General features: G+C 51.1%; 1 protein-coding gene across 1 annotated transcript in view; it reads right to left on the bottom strand.

The window, feature by feature from the left end:
- LOC311530852 (butyrophilin subfamily 1 member A1-like) overlaps nt 1-17,019 on the bottom strand; it is a 45,853-nt gene that overhangs the window by 27,958 nt on the left and 876 nt on the right. The window contains exons 2-3 of the mRNA XM_084647806.1: nt 13,631-13,747; nt 11,670-12,017 (exon numbers count right to left, since the gene is read on the bottom strand). Of these exons, the coding sequence (XP_084503932.1) occupies nt 11,670-12,017; nt 13,631-13,736 (454 nt within the window). The 5' untranslated portion in view covers nt 13,737-13,747. The remainder of the gene's footprint in view (nt 1-11,669; nt 12,018-13,630; nt 13,748-17,019) is intronic.

The following is a 17,019-nucleotide window of genomic DNA, read 5'->3' as shown; positions in this document are numbered from 1 at the left end:
CCACACTTTTACTGATGAGCTAAACTGAAATAAAATGATCTTAATCTGAAATAAGAGGCTTCAATTTATCCAAAGGTGTGAATTCAAACTGATTTAGTTATTTCGATTGCAGCGGGTGTGCAGAGAAGCCTTACGCTGTTTGGAAGTTTCACACAGAAGATCCTCCACGGAGAGGTGGAGAAGGGATGTATGTCTGGAGCCCTCCCCGCTTAGGAGTCTTTTTCTTTTAAACTTTATTTTTATTGTTTTTATATAAAATGTAAACACACAATGAACAAAACTTATACCCACAAATAATGCAAAAACCATGCACGAGATCAGTGGTTCTCAAACTACTGTACTTGTGACCCCTTTCACATAGCAAGCCTCTGAGTGCGACCCCCTTATAAATTAAAAACATTTGTTTATATATTTAACACCATTATAAATGCTGGAGGCAAAGTGGGGTTTGGGATGGAGGCTGTCAGCTCGTGACCACCCCATGCAATAACCTCGCAACCCCCTGAGGGGTCCCAACCCCCAGTTTAAGAACCCCTGCACTAGATGGAAATAGCATATAAATAACAAAATACTACATTCATTATTTGCAAAACCTGGGGAAAAACAAAGCAAAAACAAACAAAAAACTTGAACCCATAGAGGTCATGCAGCTATCAATTATGAAAGTGACTTGTAGCGAGGGGGTGTGGCCTCCCTCCAGGCCTGACAGGGAGGAACCACCACCCATGCCCTGGTGGGCGGAGCCTGGCAAGACACGCCCACCGTGCCGGAATCAGAGGGGCTGGACAGGAAGTTTAAAAGGTGGGCACAGCAGCTCAGTTGGGCTGGAGATGGTGAAGGAGACAGACGCCTCCCACCCACTGCTGGGTCTTGCACCCAAGAGGGACCTCTGCAGCACTGAGGACTTGAAGGAACTGCCAGAGATATCAACAAGGACACGGAAGAGCTGCTGGGACTGCACTAGCTGCATACCCCGGGGAGAGGGAGGACACCCCACAAGATAAAGGTGCACGACAAGGGGGTCATAGGAAGTAGCCCAAGGACACCAGACAACAGTGTGGTGGTGGTACGAGAGGGCTGATCAGCGTGTTGTGGTGGGATCCTCACTGATCCAGTGGTGGAGCCCTCTGCCACTGCTAGGGCCTGGGCTGGGACGCAGTGGAGTACTGTCCCAGGTCCCTCTATCCCCTGCGGCTGCCCCACCCCTGGGGTGGCCACCTACCCACCTTAGGCCAAGAGGCCTGCGTTTGTCTGCCATCTCCCTGAGCCATGTCGTCAGGCGATAGACTGTTTTGTGCTCCTCCCTGCCTGAGCGCCCGAGCTCCCTAGACTGTCTGGTGCTCTGCCCTGCCCAGAGAGCCTGAGCCCCAAAACTGTATATTGCTCTGTCCTGCCCAGAGGGCCTGAGCTCCAGCAACGGCTAATTCCCCACTAAGGATTGCCTTTACAGAAATGTGGTAGCAAGGGGGTGTGGCCTCACTCCAAGGCGGATGGGGAGGGATGGCCACAGATGCCTACATGACTAAACAGATAAATAAGTGAGAATATAAGAGTATCAGGCACTAATATATACTAAACTGCATCTTCAGGAACACTGGCCTGTACGGAAAGCTGAAAACAGGGACTTTTTCGAGACCAGATGATTCCAGTGGGGGATGTTGAAATTCCCATATCCTGGGAGTCCCAGCCTACCCCTTACTGCCATGACTCATGAAATCTTACATGGGAAACCTGGACAGCAGTAAGCAGTGCTTCAACAATAGGGTTAGCTGGGGAGGTGAGCATACATCTGCTCTGACTGAAGCATGATTTGGGACTTCATCATCTCTGTTTGCTCCTCCATCACTTTAATCATTTGCTTCTGTCCCTTTAGAATGTGTTCCTCACTCTTTCTGTCCTTCCTTTTCTTTTTCTCCAATTCCTGCATTCCATGGCCTGCGTTGTGCAGGAGGTCAGACTAGATGATCATAATGGTCCCTTATGACAAAGTCTATGATTCTTTTCTCTCTGAGGATTGGAGAACCTCTTGGTACATGTCCTCCATGCTATGCCTTGGTCGCTTCCTTAGCTGGCGAAGGTGCTCAGCCAGTGTGTAGGGAGTTCCCCTGAAGGCAACATTTGCATTAGCACAAGAAACAATACACAGAAGCATCATTGTTAGTTCACACACAGCATACAATCCTTACGGAAAAATTCACCTCTTATAACATACCAATCACTTTCTCTATGAATCCTGGCAAGCACACATCTCCACAAACACCATAAGCATGATAAGTGAGGCCTGGACGGGTGGTGGGCATTCAAGATGAGACAAGGGGTAGATTATGTTTTCAGGGGATCCCTGAGGGTGACCATGGACAATAATGAAAATTCTGCCCCCATTTTCCACAGGCGGGGGTCATTGAAGTTGATATCTCATTCCTGAAGGTGAGCAAGGGTGCATCTATTGCACCCATGCGGGTTCAGACCCGGTCCCTATGCTACTCGCCTGTGTACTGCTTTGGTCCCAGCACAAGTGATTGCTGAGTTGCACGGGAAAGTGTTCTACAATGGCAGAAGGAACAAAGCAGCTCTGACAAGAAACCTTTGGCAGAGGATTGGTGTGTACCTCCTGTAAAGTTTGCTAGAGATCTCTCTGGAGGATTCCTCTGAAATATCGGTGTGCGTTAACACACTGTTCAGCCACACTTCTTAGCTTCAAAGGGAAATGTGGAGCACTTTGAAACACAGCTAGTCTTGCAGATTTGTATCCCTTCACCCACTTCTACAATACACAGACCAAAGGACAGCTGAACCTCATGTAACAGAGCAGCATCAACTCAAAAAGATCACTTACTGGGCCTCTTCTCTTCTGCATCCTGCACACCCGAGATGGACTGCTGGGACTGGCTAGACCCTCCGGAGTGGAAAAGAGGTCCTGACTTGCTGCACCACCATCGACCCTGCCGTGTGCGCCAAATCATCCTCCAACTTAACCTCCTCATCCACGACTTTGTCATCAGGGTTGAGTCTGCTGTCCACTGTCTCCAGCCCCACTGAAGTATCCACAGGGCTCTTGGTGGTGGAGGTGGGGTCGCCGCCGAGGATGGCATCCAGCTTCTAATAGAAGTGGCAGGTCTTCGGTGCAGCACCAGAGTGACAGTTTGCCTCCCTTGCCTTCTGGCATGTCTGCCTCATCTCCTTTATCTTTGCCCAGCCCTGCACCATGTTCCGTTCATAGTCACCGAGAGGGCTGGTCTCATTCTGGTATCCTTGAGCTGCAATGCTGCGACGAGCTCCGCACACAGTTCCAGGAAGGTGGCTTTCTGCATCTGTAAGTTCTGCAGCCACTGCTCGTCATCCCGAGCCCGAAAGCGACGGTCCACCGTGTGCAGCTGCTCCGTGAATGCCAGCAGAAATCTGGTGTTGTTTCTATAAATGGCACATAGAAGGTCAGGCAGCTCTGAATCCTGTTCAGATTGGGAGCTCATGAGATACTGCATGACCATCCGCGATGGTTCATAACAGCGACCACAGCGGTAGAGAGCAGTGTGGGGCCATCCTTTCAGGTAGAGATGGCGGATGCACAGCAAACAGGGGCAGTTAAAAAATGCAGCGAAATGCAGTCCGAAGCTCATGGAATGCTGGGATGGAAAAATGCATCATGGGATGCTGAACCCACACCCATGATGCACTGCAATCCGCTCCACCGTCCCACAACACTGAGCTGCAGACCGTGGCGAAGAGCGCAGTGGGAGAGCTATCCACAATGACAGATTTCAGAGTTCAGAGTAACAGCCGTGTTAGTCTGTATTCGCAAAAAGAAAAGGAGTACTTGTGGCACCTTAGAGACTAACCAATTTATTTGAGCATGAGCTTGTGAGCTGTAGCTCACGAAAGCTCATGCTCAAATAAATTGGTTAGTCTCTAAGGTGCCACAAGTACTCCTTTTCTTTTTGAGATTTCAGAGTGGCAGCCATATTAGTCTGTATCAGCAAAAACAACGAGGAGTCCTTGTGGCACCTTAGCCCTGGTCTACACTACGAGTTTAGGTCGAATTTAGCAGCGTTAGATCGATTTAACCCTGCACCCGTCCACACAACGAAGTCATTTTTATCGACTTAATGGGCTCTTAAAATCAATTTCTGTACTCCTCCCCGATGAGAGGATTAGCGCTGAAAGCGACATCGCCGAGTCAAATTTGGGGTAGTGTGGACGCAATTCGATGGTATTGGCCTCCGGGAGCTATCCCACAGTGCTCCATTGTGACCGCTCTGGACAGCGCTCTCAACTCGCATGCACTAGCCAGATAGGCAGGAAAAGCCCCGCAAACTTCTGAATTTCGTTTCCTGTTTGACCAGCGTGGCAAGCTGATCAGAACAGGTGACCGTGCAGATCTCATCAGCAGAGGTGACCATGGAGTCCCAGAATTGCAAAAGAGCTCCAGCATGGACCAAACAAGAGGTACTGGATCTGATCGCTGTATGGGGAGATGAATCCGTGCTATCAGAACTCCGTTCCGAAAGATGAAATGCCAAAATATTTGAAAAAATCTCCAAAGGCATGATGGACAAAGGCTATAACAGGGACCCGCAGCAGTGCCGGGTGAAACTTAAGGAGCTCAGGCAAGCCTACCAAAAGACCAAAGAGGCAAATGGCCACTCCGTGTCAGACCCCCAGAAATGCCGGTTCTATGATGAGCTGCATACAATTCTAGGGGGCGCCTCTACAACTACCCCACACCGTACGTGGACTCCTGCAAGGGAGTCTCACGCAACAGGGATGAGGATTTTGGGGACGAGGAAGATGAGGAGGAGGGGGGAGGTTGAAGACAGCGCACACCAGGCAAGTGGAGAAACCGTTCTCTATGACAGCCAGGAACTGTTTATCACCCTGGAGCCAATACCCTCCCCATGATGAGAGGAGGCAAGATGAAATGCTGAGGCTACTGGAGGATCAAACTGATATGCTCCAGAGTATGGTTGAGGTGCAGGAAAGGCACAGATCACCACTGCAGCCCCTGTGTAACCAACCACCTGCCTCCCCAAGTTCCATAGCCTCCTCACCCAGACGCCCAAGAACGCGTAGGGTGGGGGAGGCTCCGGGCACCCAACCACTTCACCCCAGAGGACTGCCCAAGCAACAGAAGGCTGGCATTCAATAAGTTTTGAAGTGCAGTGTGGCCTTATCCTCCCCTCCTTCCCCGGGCTACCTTGCCAGTTATCCCCCTATTTGTGTGATGAATTAATACAGAATGCATGAATTTGAAACAACAATGACTTTATTGCCTCTGCAAGCAGTGATTGAAGGCGGGAGGGGAGGGCAGTTGGCTTACAGGGAAGTAGAGTGAACCAAGGGGGTGGGTTTTCATCAAGGTAAAACAAACAGAACTGTCACACCATATCCTGGCCAGCCATGAAACTGGTTTTCAAAGCTTCTCTGGTGTGCAGCATGCCCTGCTGTGCTCTTCTAACTGCCCTGGTGTCTGGCTGCGCATAATCAGCAGCCAGGCGGTTTGCCTCAACCTCCCACCCCGCCATAAACATCTCCCCCTTACTCTCACAGATATTGTGGAGCACACACCAAGCAGCAATAACAATGGGAATACTGGTTTCACTGAGGTCTGAGCGAGTCAGTAAACTGCGCCAGCGACCCTTTAAACATCCAAATGCACATTCTACCACCATTCTGCACTTGCTCAGCGTATAGTTGAACAGCTCCTGACTACTGTCCAGGCTGCCTGTGTATGGCTTCGTGAGCCATGGCATTAAGGATCCCCAAGGATAACTGTAGGCATTTCAACATCCCCAACGGTTATTTTCTGGTCTGGAAATTAAGTCCCTTGCTGCTGCTGTTCAGATAGACCTGACTTCCTGAAGATGCGAGTGTCATCTACCTTTCCTGGCCATCCCACGTTGATGTTGGTGAAACGCCCCTTGTGATCCACCAGTGCTTGCAGCACCATTGAAAAGTACCCCTTTCGGTTTATGTACTGACTGCATTGATGGTCTGGTCCCAAGATAGGGATATGCGTTCTGTCTATTGCCCCACCACAGTTAGGGAATCCCATTGAAGCAAAGCCATCCACTATGACCTGCACGTTTCCCAGAGTCTCAACCCTTGATAGCAGCAGCTCAGTGATTGCGTTGGCTACTTGGATCACAGCAGCCCACACAGTAGATTTGCCCACTCCAAATTGATTCCTGACTGACCGGTAGCTGTCTGGTGTTGCAAGCTTCCACAGGGCTATCACCACTCGCTTATGAACTGTGAGGGCTCCTCTCATCTTGGTATTCTTGCGCTTCAGGGCAGGGGAAAGCAAGTCACAAATTTCCATGAAAGTGCCCTTATGCATGCGAAAGTTTCACAGCCACTGGGAATCATCCCAGATCTGCAACACTATGCAGTCCCACCAGTCTGTGCTTGTTTCCCGGGCCCAGAATCGGCATTCCATGGCATGAGCCTGCCCCACTGCCACCAGGATGGCCAAATCACCGGGGTCCATGCTTTGAGAGAAGTCTGTGTCCCTGTCCTCATCACTCTCGTCACTGCGCTTCCGTCGCCTCCTCACCTGCTTTTGCAGGTTCTTGTTCTGCACGTACTGCAGGATAATGCGCGAGGTGTTTACAATGCTCATAACTGCCACAGCGATCTGAGTGGGCTCCATGCTTGCCGTGGTATGGCGTCTGCAGGAGAAGAGGAGAGCAGAGTTGCAGGGGAAGCGGAGGTTGGATGACCAGTTTTGCAGACCTACTGCACCGTCTGCTGCCAGGACACAACAGCTGAGCAGGCTGCAAGCTTGCCATGGTATGGCGAGACAAGAGCAGCCGAGCAGAGTTGCAGCGGAAGCGGCCAATGATGACGGTCATATAGAGGACCTGCGAGACTACCAAGAGAGCAGAGTGGCATCGGAAGTGGTGGTCAGAAGGCCAGTTTTTCTGACCTATTGCACCGTCTGCTGCCAGAGCAGGAGAGCAGAGTGGCAGCGGAAGCGGTGGTTCGATGACGACGGTTAGCAGTCCTACTGCATCTTCTTCTGAAAGCAGTATGGCGCCCGCATGGAAAAAAGGCGCAAAACGATTGTCTGCCGTTGCTTTCACGGAGGGAGGGGTGACTGACGACATGTATCCAAAACCACCCATGACAATGTTTTTGCCCCATCAGGCATTGGGAGCTCAACCCAGAATTCCAATGGGCGGCAGAGACTGTGGGAACTGTGGGATAGCTACCCACAGTGCAATGCTCCAAAACGCGACACTAGCCTCCGTACTTTGGACACACTCCACCGACTTAATGCACTTAGTGGGGACACACACAATCAACTGTATAAAATCGCTTTCTAAAAAATCGACTTCTATAAATTCGACCTAATTTCGTAGAGTAGACATAAATTTATGAGTCTCTAATAAGGGTATTTGGGCATAAGTTTTCATGGGGTAAAACCCACTTCATCAGCTGCATGGAGTAGAAAATACAGTAGCGAGGTATAAATACACAACATATCAAAAGATGGGAGTTGCCTTACCAAATCGGGGGTCAGTGCTAACGAGCCAATTGAATTAAGGTGGAAGTGGGCTATTATCAACAGTTGACAAGAAGGGAGGGAAAAAAGTCACTTTTGTAGTGCTAATGAGTTCAGTGTAATCAAGGTGGCCCACTTCAAACAGTTGACAAGAAGGTGTGAGTATCAGTAGTGGGAAATTTAGTTTTTGTAGTGACCCATCCACTCCCAGTCTTCCTTCAGGCCTAATTTGATGGTGTCCAGTTTGCAAATTAATTCCAGTTCTGCAGTTTCTCATTGGAGCCTGTTTTTGAAGTTTTTTTGTTGAAGAATTGCCACTTTTAAGTTTGTTATTGAGTGTCCAGGGAGACTGAAGTGCTCTCCTACTGGTTTTTGAATGTTATAATTCTTGATGTCAGATTTGTGTCCATTTATTTTTTTGCATAAAGACTGTCCGGTTTAGCCAAAGTACATGACCGAGGGGCATTGCTGGCACATGATGGCATACATCACATTGGTAGATGTGCAGGTGAATGAGCCCCTGATGGTGTGGCTGATGTGGTTAGGTCCTATGATGGTGTCCCTTGAATAGATATGTGGACAGATTTGGCACTGGGGTTTGTTGCACGGTTTGGTTCCTGGGTTAGTGTTTTTGTTGTGTGGTGTGTAGTTGCTGGTGAGTATTTGCTTCAGGTTGGGGGGCTGTCTATAAGTGAGGACTGGCCTGTCTCCCAAGGTCTGTGACAGTGAGGGGTTGTCTTTCAGGATAGGTCGTAGACCGCTGATGATGCGCTGGAGAGGTTTTAGCTGATGGCTAGTGGCGTTTTGTTACTTTCTTTGTTGGGCCTGTCCTGTAGTAGGTGACTTCTCGGTACCCTTCTGGCTTACCTACATGCCTCCAGCTTTCATCCAGACCACATCACACGATTCATTGTCTATAGCCAAACTCTATGATACAACCACATTTGCTCCAATCCAATCCAATCCCTTAGACAGATCCCTTAAACACCTACTGGATCTCTATCAAACATTCTTAAAACTACAATACCCACCTGGTGAAGTGAAGAAACAGATTGACAGAGCCAGAAGGGTACCCAGAAGTCACCTACTACAGGACAGTCCTGCCTATAGTAGGGAGGGAAAGAAGGGTTGAGGCCTCCTCAGGTAAGGGGAAGGAGTGGGATGGGAGGGATTTGATATGGTGAGGTGTGGTGTAAAAGTTGTGGGTTTCGGAGCAGGGAGTCCTGTCATCCCCAAATTCTCCCCCTCCCCATGCTGGGATCTGGGGGAGCCCTACCCCTCTGCAGGGCTCTGAACTCCTTTTTTTGCCCCTGTATGCCCTGGGATCTGGGAGACCCTGTCGCTCTTGGGGTGTCTAAGCCCCTCATGTAATCTGTGATCAAGGGGAAGTGGGGTGGGGGGTTGAATGTGATGAAAATGTAAACACCTGAAATGCAGGAAATCAATAGTTAAAATACACATCGCCCCTGGGTGGGGTTTGCCACAGTGTGTGGGGGAGGGGGAGTTGTATTGGGTGGGCCTGCAACATGGCTGGGTAAGTCCGGCTGGACCAGGGCCGGGGGGCTCAGCTCGGCATGGTAGTTGGGGTGAAGAGCCCAGCTCAGTGTGCTGCTCATGTAACCGAGGTAGTGTGTGGCCCACCAGTGAGCTGCTACCTGTGATATGTGCTCCCAGAAATGTAGGGCAGAGGGGAACTAAATGTTGTGGGGGATGGTGGAGAAGGAAACAGACACACCAGTTTCCTCTCACACGCTTAAATTAGCCGCTGTATAATAAAACTGTCAAGGTGTTGGGGCAGGGACCTGGGATGAGATTTCTCTCACCAGCCCTGTTACAAGCTACACACTGCAAACATTGCACAGCACGACCATTATCCCCACTGCACTATCAGAGTGCACAGCGGGAGGGGCACTGAACAACCACGGGGCAACCCGCCCCAGCTCCGGGCTGAGCAGCTGGCCTCCCCGCCCCTAAAGGCCGCCCTCTCCTCCCCCCCGCCCCACCAGCCAAGCCGGGATGGCTCCAACACTGGGCTGAGCCACTGGCCCCTGAGCCCCAGTGCTGGGCTGAGGCGCTGGACCCCCGAGCGGTAGGCCAAGGCGCTGCCCCCCACCCCAAGACCCCCAGCACCAGGCAGCGCATGACCAAGCTGCCCCACTCCCCCGCCAGATGCCCCCGGCTGGCCACCCTCTGGCTTGCCGTGTCCCTCCTCACTCCCCCTCCCAAGAGGAGGAGGGATGCAGTGAGCAGTGGGGATTTCTGGAGGGGTGGGGGTGGTGTTCTGGCAGGACCACCGCGGCGCAAGCGTCCAGCAGCGGATTGGCGGCAGGGAAGGCTCAGCCTTCCCACGCCTCTTCTACCCACCGCCCGTGACTACAACCGCCTAAATGGCCACTGACTCCTGCAACAAACGTTTCCCTTTCTGTTTAAAAAAACTAGGAAATTCAGTGACAAAACCTTCGTTAGCACAGAGTTCAGGCTGCCTGGTGATATTATCTCCTGCCCTTCCAGAGCACAGTGACAGCTCTGCCCCCCTGCTCCCACTGCTCTCCACTGGTCAGGACAGCTACACTGAACACCGGGAATGCAGCTGCAGTGCAGGCAGACACATGCTGCAATTCAAATCTGTGGAACACAACACAAACAATGGCACCTTCCTGTAACCCTTCCTCATGTCTATTCACTGACAGAAAACTTAGGGTAGGTCTACACTACTGCAGTAAGTCGACCTAAGGTACGCAACTCCAGCTACATGAATAATGTAGCTGGAGTCGATGTACTTTAGGTCGAGTTACAGCGGTGTCTACACCGCGCAGGGTTGATGGGAGACAGTCTCCCGTTGACCTACCTTACTCTTCTCGGCAGGGGTAGAGTACATGGGTTGACTGGAGAGCAATCCACGGTCGATTTGGCGCGTCTTCACTAGACCCGCTAAATCGACTGCCGGTGCATCGATCAACACTCCGTCGACCCCGGCTGTAGTGTAGATGTAGCTTTAGTTACCTCTAGGCAACCTTAACTCTGTATTATCTCATGCACTTCCAGAACGCTGAGTTCAGCAATACTCAGGCCTCTAAAACTAGGAAATCCATCAGGAAGGTAAATACCCAAACAACCTTAACTCTGCCCCTTTGGAGCTGGCAATAACCACTGGGAATCGGTTGCATGCACTGAAGTTGCATCCACTGTGCTTGGTGTAGTTGTAATGGCTAGAGGAGGGATTATTTGGAGCATATTGGCAGAGCTATCACAGTGACATCAGGAGTGGTGCAGGTGTACCTTGAGGGATCAATCATGCCTCATTTCAGCACGGAGCAGTGCAGGTTGTGTCAGTTGTAGGGCACAGACTCCTTGCCATGGGGATTGTCAGCAGCCTAGTGCCAGATATGTCAGTGATCACCAAGTCTTGATGAGGGGTAAGTGAAGGCAACGTCCCAGAAGAAATCCACACCCACAGGGCAAGGGTGACAAGGCGATAACATTTTGCAAGTCAGGGGTGGTTTGTGTGCAGCAGGCTTAGTGTTTGAGTGTAGACCCAGGTATTCACTGCACCTGGCCTAAACCTCATCTCCTCGTTACAGAACTAGCTTCATCTCTGCCCCCTTGCTGGTCTCTCTGACAGCACCTTCAGGGGTCAGGCCTCCTGCCTTTGCCTGTCCTGGGAGCAGGAATTCCTCAATTCTCCCACTCTTAGACCAGGCTCTGGGCTACAGGGCCTTGTGTATCAACCACCGTTGCCCTGAAGGGGTCAGACACAAGCCGAGATCAATCCCAGCTGGTGGCATCAGTTTGGGGAGGATCAGAGTCATTGTTCAGCCCCAGGCGTGCACAAAATAACTGTAATAACCACAACACGTTAATGTCACCTGACTGTTCAGGGGTGTCAGTGCGTCTCGTTAACCCCTCGCTCTAATGCCCTCAAATTTGGGCCACTAACCCCACCCCAGACTCCAGTGAGTCACAGCAATTTTCAAGACAATCTGAGAATGCGTCCGGGGTTTAGAGAACTTAGAAAAACGGATATTAAACAGCAAACTAGAATCGACCTGATCCAGAGCAGAGCTGCTGACCCACAACAATGAAAAAAATTGTGTCATCTCACAGTGAGCCTTCTGACTCCACTTATTACCCTGCTGAAGACATTAAAACATCAGAACAAGTTACTGACCTGCCACCTGCAGTTCCAACATAGCATCTTCATAAGAGACATCGGACTGAAAAAAACACTTGTACTGGCCATCATCGGAGGGTCGGATATCGCGTATTCTCAAGGAAACTCTCCCATTGGTGATGTCATCTTTCAAGAGCTCAGTTCTTCCTCGATATTCCTGCATCTGCTCTCCATACTGATCCTGCCCATCACGGTACAGGTGCACCGCTGGAGAGAACTGGGATCGGAACCATCTCAGCTCCATGTTCTCAGCGCTCATCCTAGGGGAGAGGTGGCAGGGCAGGATGGCCTCCCCACCTAGGGAGGCAGTGATTGGATGGTCAGGTCCAGTCACTGTGAATTGTGCTGTGAAATGTACGATGAAAAAAGGAAATTAAATTGGTGAAAGGCTGGGGGTGGCATTAATTCAGCAGTAAGACACACAGTAAGAGAGCACCCTGCGTTAGAAGTGAAAGACCATTTAAAGACAAAAGCTTGACGAAGCATAAACCAATAAAAGGTCTGAACACGTTACACTTATCCCAAAAAATTCTCATCTAGCACATGGGACTCTCTGGTAGGTTCCAAAGTCTTTCAAACCTTTCTCTAAGGGTTTGTCCTCTTGGTTAACAGGTCCTGTCACTTTGCAGCCCAAGATCTCGGGCCTCTGGTCAGTTCAAATCCAGTTTTTATACCAAAAATCTTTGTTCTCTTGGTCTTCTGGGACCTGGTCTAACCCAGTTTATGCAATTCTCCCTAGGGGTGGTACTTCTCTGGAGCTGTTACCTGTCCCACAAGTAATTACCCCCCATGATTTGCAAATCCTGAAGGAGATGGGGTAACCCTCCCCCATGGCATAGATTACAATCCCAATCCCACAAAGATACATATAACACGTATAGATACCATTGATAAAGGGGGTACAAAAATAAGCAGAACATTCATAAAGTGAATTTGATAGTCCCCAAAATGCTGCATGTGGCTGCAATATCTGTCACACAGAGTTCACGTGAGACACTGTCCCTATTATCTTTGAATAGGGCTCTAACTTCTCATGGACACCCTGGGGATAATGATGCTGGGGGCCTGGTTCTCGGATACACCAAGGCCTTTTCGTGCTGCTCCAGCACAGGGGCCTCCTCATCCGCAGTAGGGATGGTGTAAAGGCTTACAAGGTGTAAAGAGATGAAAACAGATCATCACTATGCAGGCGATGGCTTGAAAGGTAAAGTCAGAGGTCAGATAATGGAGAGGGGGGAGGAGGCAGATACAAAAGTGCAAGAAACAGAGAACTGGTCACCGTGGAACTGCACAGGATGTGGGGGTCTCGGTGCAAAGACTCAGCATCAGGAGAGACAGAGAGCTGGTTAAATTAACAGGATGGAAATCACAGCATGAGGGAACCTAAATGCCCAAGTAGCTATGGAGCCGTCCCGGGGGTGGAGTGGGTCACTATCAGGGCTTCACTGAGGGCACAGAACGAAGAAGCGGGCAAATATCTTCACATCCTCACTGTGAGATGAGGTCTCGCTCTGAGCCCTAGTCAGATGCGTCTGGGTGCAGCATGAATGACTTGTGGGTTGTTACTTCTAAACTAGAGAGTCTAGGACTCAGGACTCCTTCATGGCTGAAGAGTCTGATTTGTGACGTATACGGTCTGTCAGTGCAGCGTATAGGAATTGGATAGTGCCCTTTTAAATAGTTTGTGAACCCTGTAGTGGTGCTCACTGTGCTCTGTGTTTTAGAAGCTGCCAGAAATCAGCCAGAGCAGTAGGATGAACACAGTGTACAGGCCTGACAAGATGCTGTATAGATAGTAACCATGGTTACTGGGGACCCAGCTGTGCCCTGTGGTTTCTCCAGGTTGCTGGTTGTGGGGAGGTTGAGCAGACGTGGTTTATAAGACAAAGCAGTGATGTGAGATATACGGTGATGACCAGCAACAGTTGCAAACCCAGAGAGGAGGCTGGAGCTCCTACCTGACACCAGCCTGTGGACCTGTATAGCGAGGCAGAGAGTGACGTAGCCAGGCAGAGCAGAGCTCCCTGTGGAGAGGGGGGAGAATGAGGGAACTTTCCCCGTCATCGTAGCTTGGTCTGGGGAACAGGAGAAATAACAAACCAGACAGTGAGTGTGATGCATTGACAGTGCCACGGCTGTCTGACTTTTACAGCCCTGGTCCATTGATCAGTTATGATTACATTAGCACAATTCCGAATATTCGTACACTAAGGTCAGAGGGGACCATTAGATCATCTAGTCTGATCTGTGCCACAGGCCAAAGACTCTCACCCGTTTACCATTGTACTGAGCCCAAACTGGTGTTTGACTGAAGCATCTTCCAGAAAGTCACCAAGTCTTTATCTGAAGACAGCAAGAGATGGACAATTCATCCCTTCCCTTGGTAGTTTATTCCAGTGATTAATAACCCTCACTGTCACAATTCTGTGCCTTAATTCTAATTTGAATTTGTTCATTTTTAAATTCCAGCCACTGGTTCTTGTTATGCCTTTCTCCACTGTATTAAAGAGAGCTTTAGTACCATGTGGCAGATGGGGAACTTTACTGAAATATTTTTGTGAACTATCGGTAGGACTCAGCAGCGATGCCAAGGGGATCGGTACAGTTTTGGGGGAAAGAATTGCTTCTCTCGCTGGGACATGGCCGAACAGGCTAGGTATCTGAGATGTAGAGCCACTCAGACTGTCTGCGCTGGGATCAACACAGATCAATGGAGGACCTTGAAAAGACAATGGGAAGCCTCAACAACTGAGCATCAACTCCTAGAGCAAGTTTCTTCCCCCACCTCTCTGCAGGGAAGAGGAGCAATAGCCCAGACCTGGAGCACAAAGGGAGAAGGTGTCAGGTGTCTGTGTTAAAGAACTGGGCTGACAGAGACACAGGAACTCACTTGGGATTTAGACACAAAAAAAGGGACAGGGAGCGAGTGAGCCAAGCTGGACCCTGCAGCAACACGGCTTGGCGGAGCCCCAGCTCTGGACCCCTCTCTTAAACTTTGCTTCTCTGGGCTGACCTAAGGACATTCGGATTCCATAGGCCAGGTGACTAACACATTGTTACAGATATTCACTGAGCACACTGAGCCCTGAAAGGGTAGAACAAGTCTCCTGCACAAGTCTGGCTTGGTTGGACTTGCTGCAAGGAGCCACGGAGAAAGCCAGGGATCGCTGGTGCTCCAAGGCCCAGTTTGTGAGTCACTGAAGCCATGGACCTGTCTCTGTGGAATTGTGTGGATCATGGGGTTCAGAACAATAAAGGCGTCACTCCCAAGGGCCTGGCTGAAGGCCAGGGCACAGACCAGACCTTGTGAATCCATGACAGAAAGTCACCTCTCACTCTTCTCTTTGCTAAACTGAACAGATTGATCTCCTTCCATCTCCTACTGTGAGGTGTTTGCTCCAGCCCCCAAATCATGTTTATGACCCTTTTCTGCAGTGTCTGGGATATTTTGGGGTGCAGTCATGACCTGTAAGGGGTTGCATCACTGCCCACCCTGCCCTGCCCTCCCGAGTGCAGCTGCTCAGAGCCCCTGGGGAATCTGTCCACATCACACAGGCACCTGCCTGGGAGCAGTTCAGAGATGAGATCTCTTGGAAACGTGGCCCTCGCCCTCTAGAGGCTGCGTTGCTGTGAAGGGCAGTGGGGGGCTTCCGACAAGGGCTCACACCACATAGCGCCCGATGGAAGCTCTGGCTGGGTCTGGACTGTGACAGGATGAAGTGGCTGTTACCTGCCTTAGGCCAGGACAGCAGCAGGGGCCGGCACGGCCCAAAGAGCAGCCACACTGGGGAGGAAGTAGGTGAGAGCAGGGCTGGCAGGTGAGTCACTCACTGAGCACCTGCGTTCGGCGGCGGCTGCTGATAGCAAGCCAGTAAGAGGTAAAGCTCCCCCCTTCCTGCCAGGAACCCCCCCAAGGGAAGCAGCAGCCTCACCTGCCCACCTTTGGGGTGAGCCCCCCCGGAATGCAAAGGGCCTCGAGGGCACAGATAGGTGCAATTTACACTCAGAGGGGGAGATTTTCACAAACACAGGGGAGTTAGGATCAATGGGGCTTGTGCTCCTGAATTCCTTAGGAGCTTTAGAAAATCTCCCCCTCCCTGGCTGAAAATATTCATCAATGCAAAATTAGCCAGTGACTATTGGGGGGATAGGGTTTGTTGCTATGCTCTCTAGGTAGCCCAGCCCCACCCTTTGGGCCTCAGCTCCTGCAATGTTGTTCAGACAGCCTGGCTCAGATACTCCTCTCCTGGGCCCCAGCTGCTCTGCTCTTCTCCAAGAAACAGGTGCCAGCAAGCCAGGGAAACAAAAAAGCAAGATGGTGCCTGGCTGCATGCAACAAACCTGCTGAATTCTCTGGGATCTTGGAAAAATGCTAAATTCCATTACCGGGGAATGTTGTGATAATCGGGGTAAAAATGTCCCTGAATTGTGAGTGGAGCTATGAGAAGTGAGCAACATTAATACTCCCTGCCTTAAGCAGGAATAGTGGGGGGTGGCCCTGACCCACCCCTGAGAAGTCTAACTGCATTATTTCCACAGATCATGGACCCTGAGCTGCTCTGGGCCCTAAGCTACTGTTTAGTCTGATTATGCCTAGCATCGTGGATGGGCAGCTTCTCAACTCAGGGGAAGGGAAGGGACCTAGGGGGAGGGGCAGAGTGGGGGTGGGAAGAGTTGGAGTAGGGGGGCGGAGTGGGGGCAGGATCTCAGGGGAGGGGGCGGGGCCGGGATAGGGCACTTGCTGGCAAAACCAAAAGTTAGCACCTATGGCCTCTCCCCATCCCCCACCCAGGCAGGGACTTATCCCGTGTCCTGGCAGGTGGCTGGGGTGGGGTTGAAAGGCACTGCCAGGGGACCTTGTGCATGTCTCTTCCTCGCTGGTGTCTCTATCCCTGGCTGGTCACTTTGCCCATGTGCTGGGAGCTCTGAGCTGCTCCCCATGGAGGGAGAGCAGGAGAAACCAGCCTCTGGTGACTGGGGGTCTGGGCACAGCCGGGCCCTTGCGGGAGAGGCTCAGGGGTCTATGCGCTGGGCTGGAGCCTGTCCGGTGTCACTCTGTGTGTCCGGTCCCTACCCCTGCCCCTCCCCGCAGCTCCTGCTCCCCCGGCCATCCCCTGGGCGGGCTCCAACTGTGGGCTGGGACTCTTGCCAACTTTCGGACAGAACGAAACCGAACACCCTTGCCCCACCCCTTCTCCGAGGTCCCCCCCACTCACTCCATCCTCCCCACATCGCTCGCTTTCCCCCACCCTCACTCACACGCTAATTTTAACCGGGCTAGGGAGGGTCCCTTTTCGACTGGGTGTTTGGTTGAAAACTGGACACGTGGCAACCGTAAGTGCCAAGG

The sequence above is a fragment of the Lepidochelys olivacea genome (assembly GCF_965140295.1).
Source record: "Lepidochelys olivacea isolate rLepOli2 genome assembly, chromosome: 14".
Taxonomy (NCBI): Eukaryota; Metazoa; Chordata; order Testudines; family Cheloniidae; genus Lepidochelys; species Lepidochelys olivacea.
This window is presented reverse-complemented; position numbering and strand designations above follow the sequence as displayed.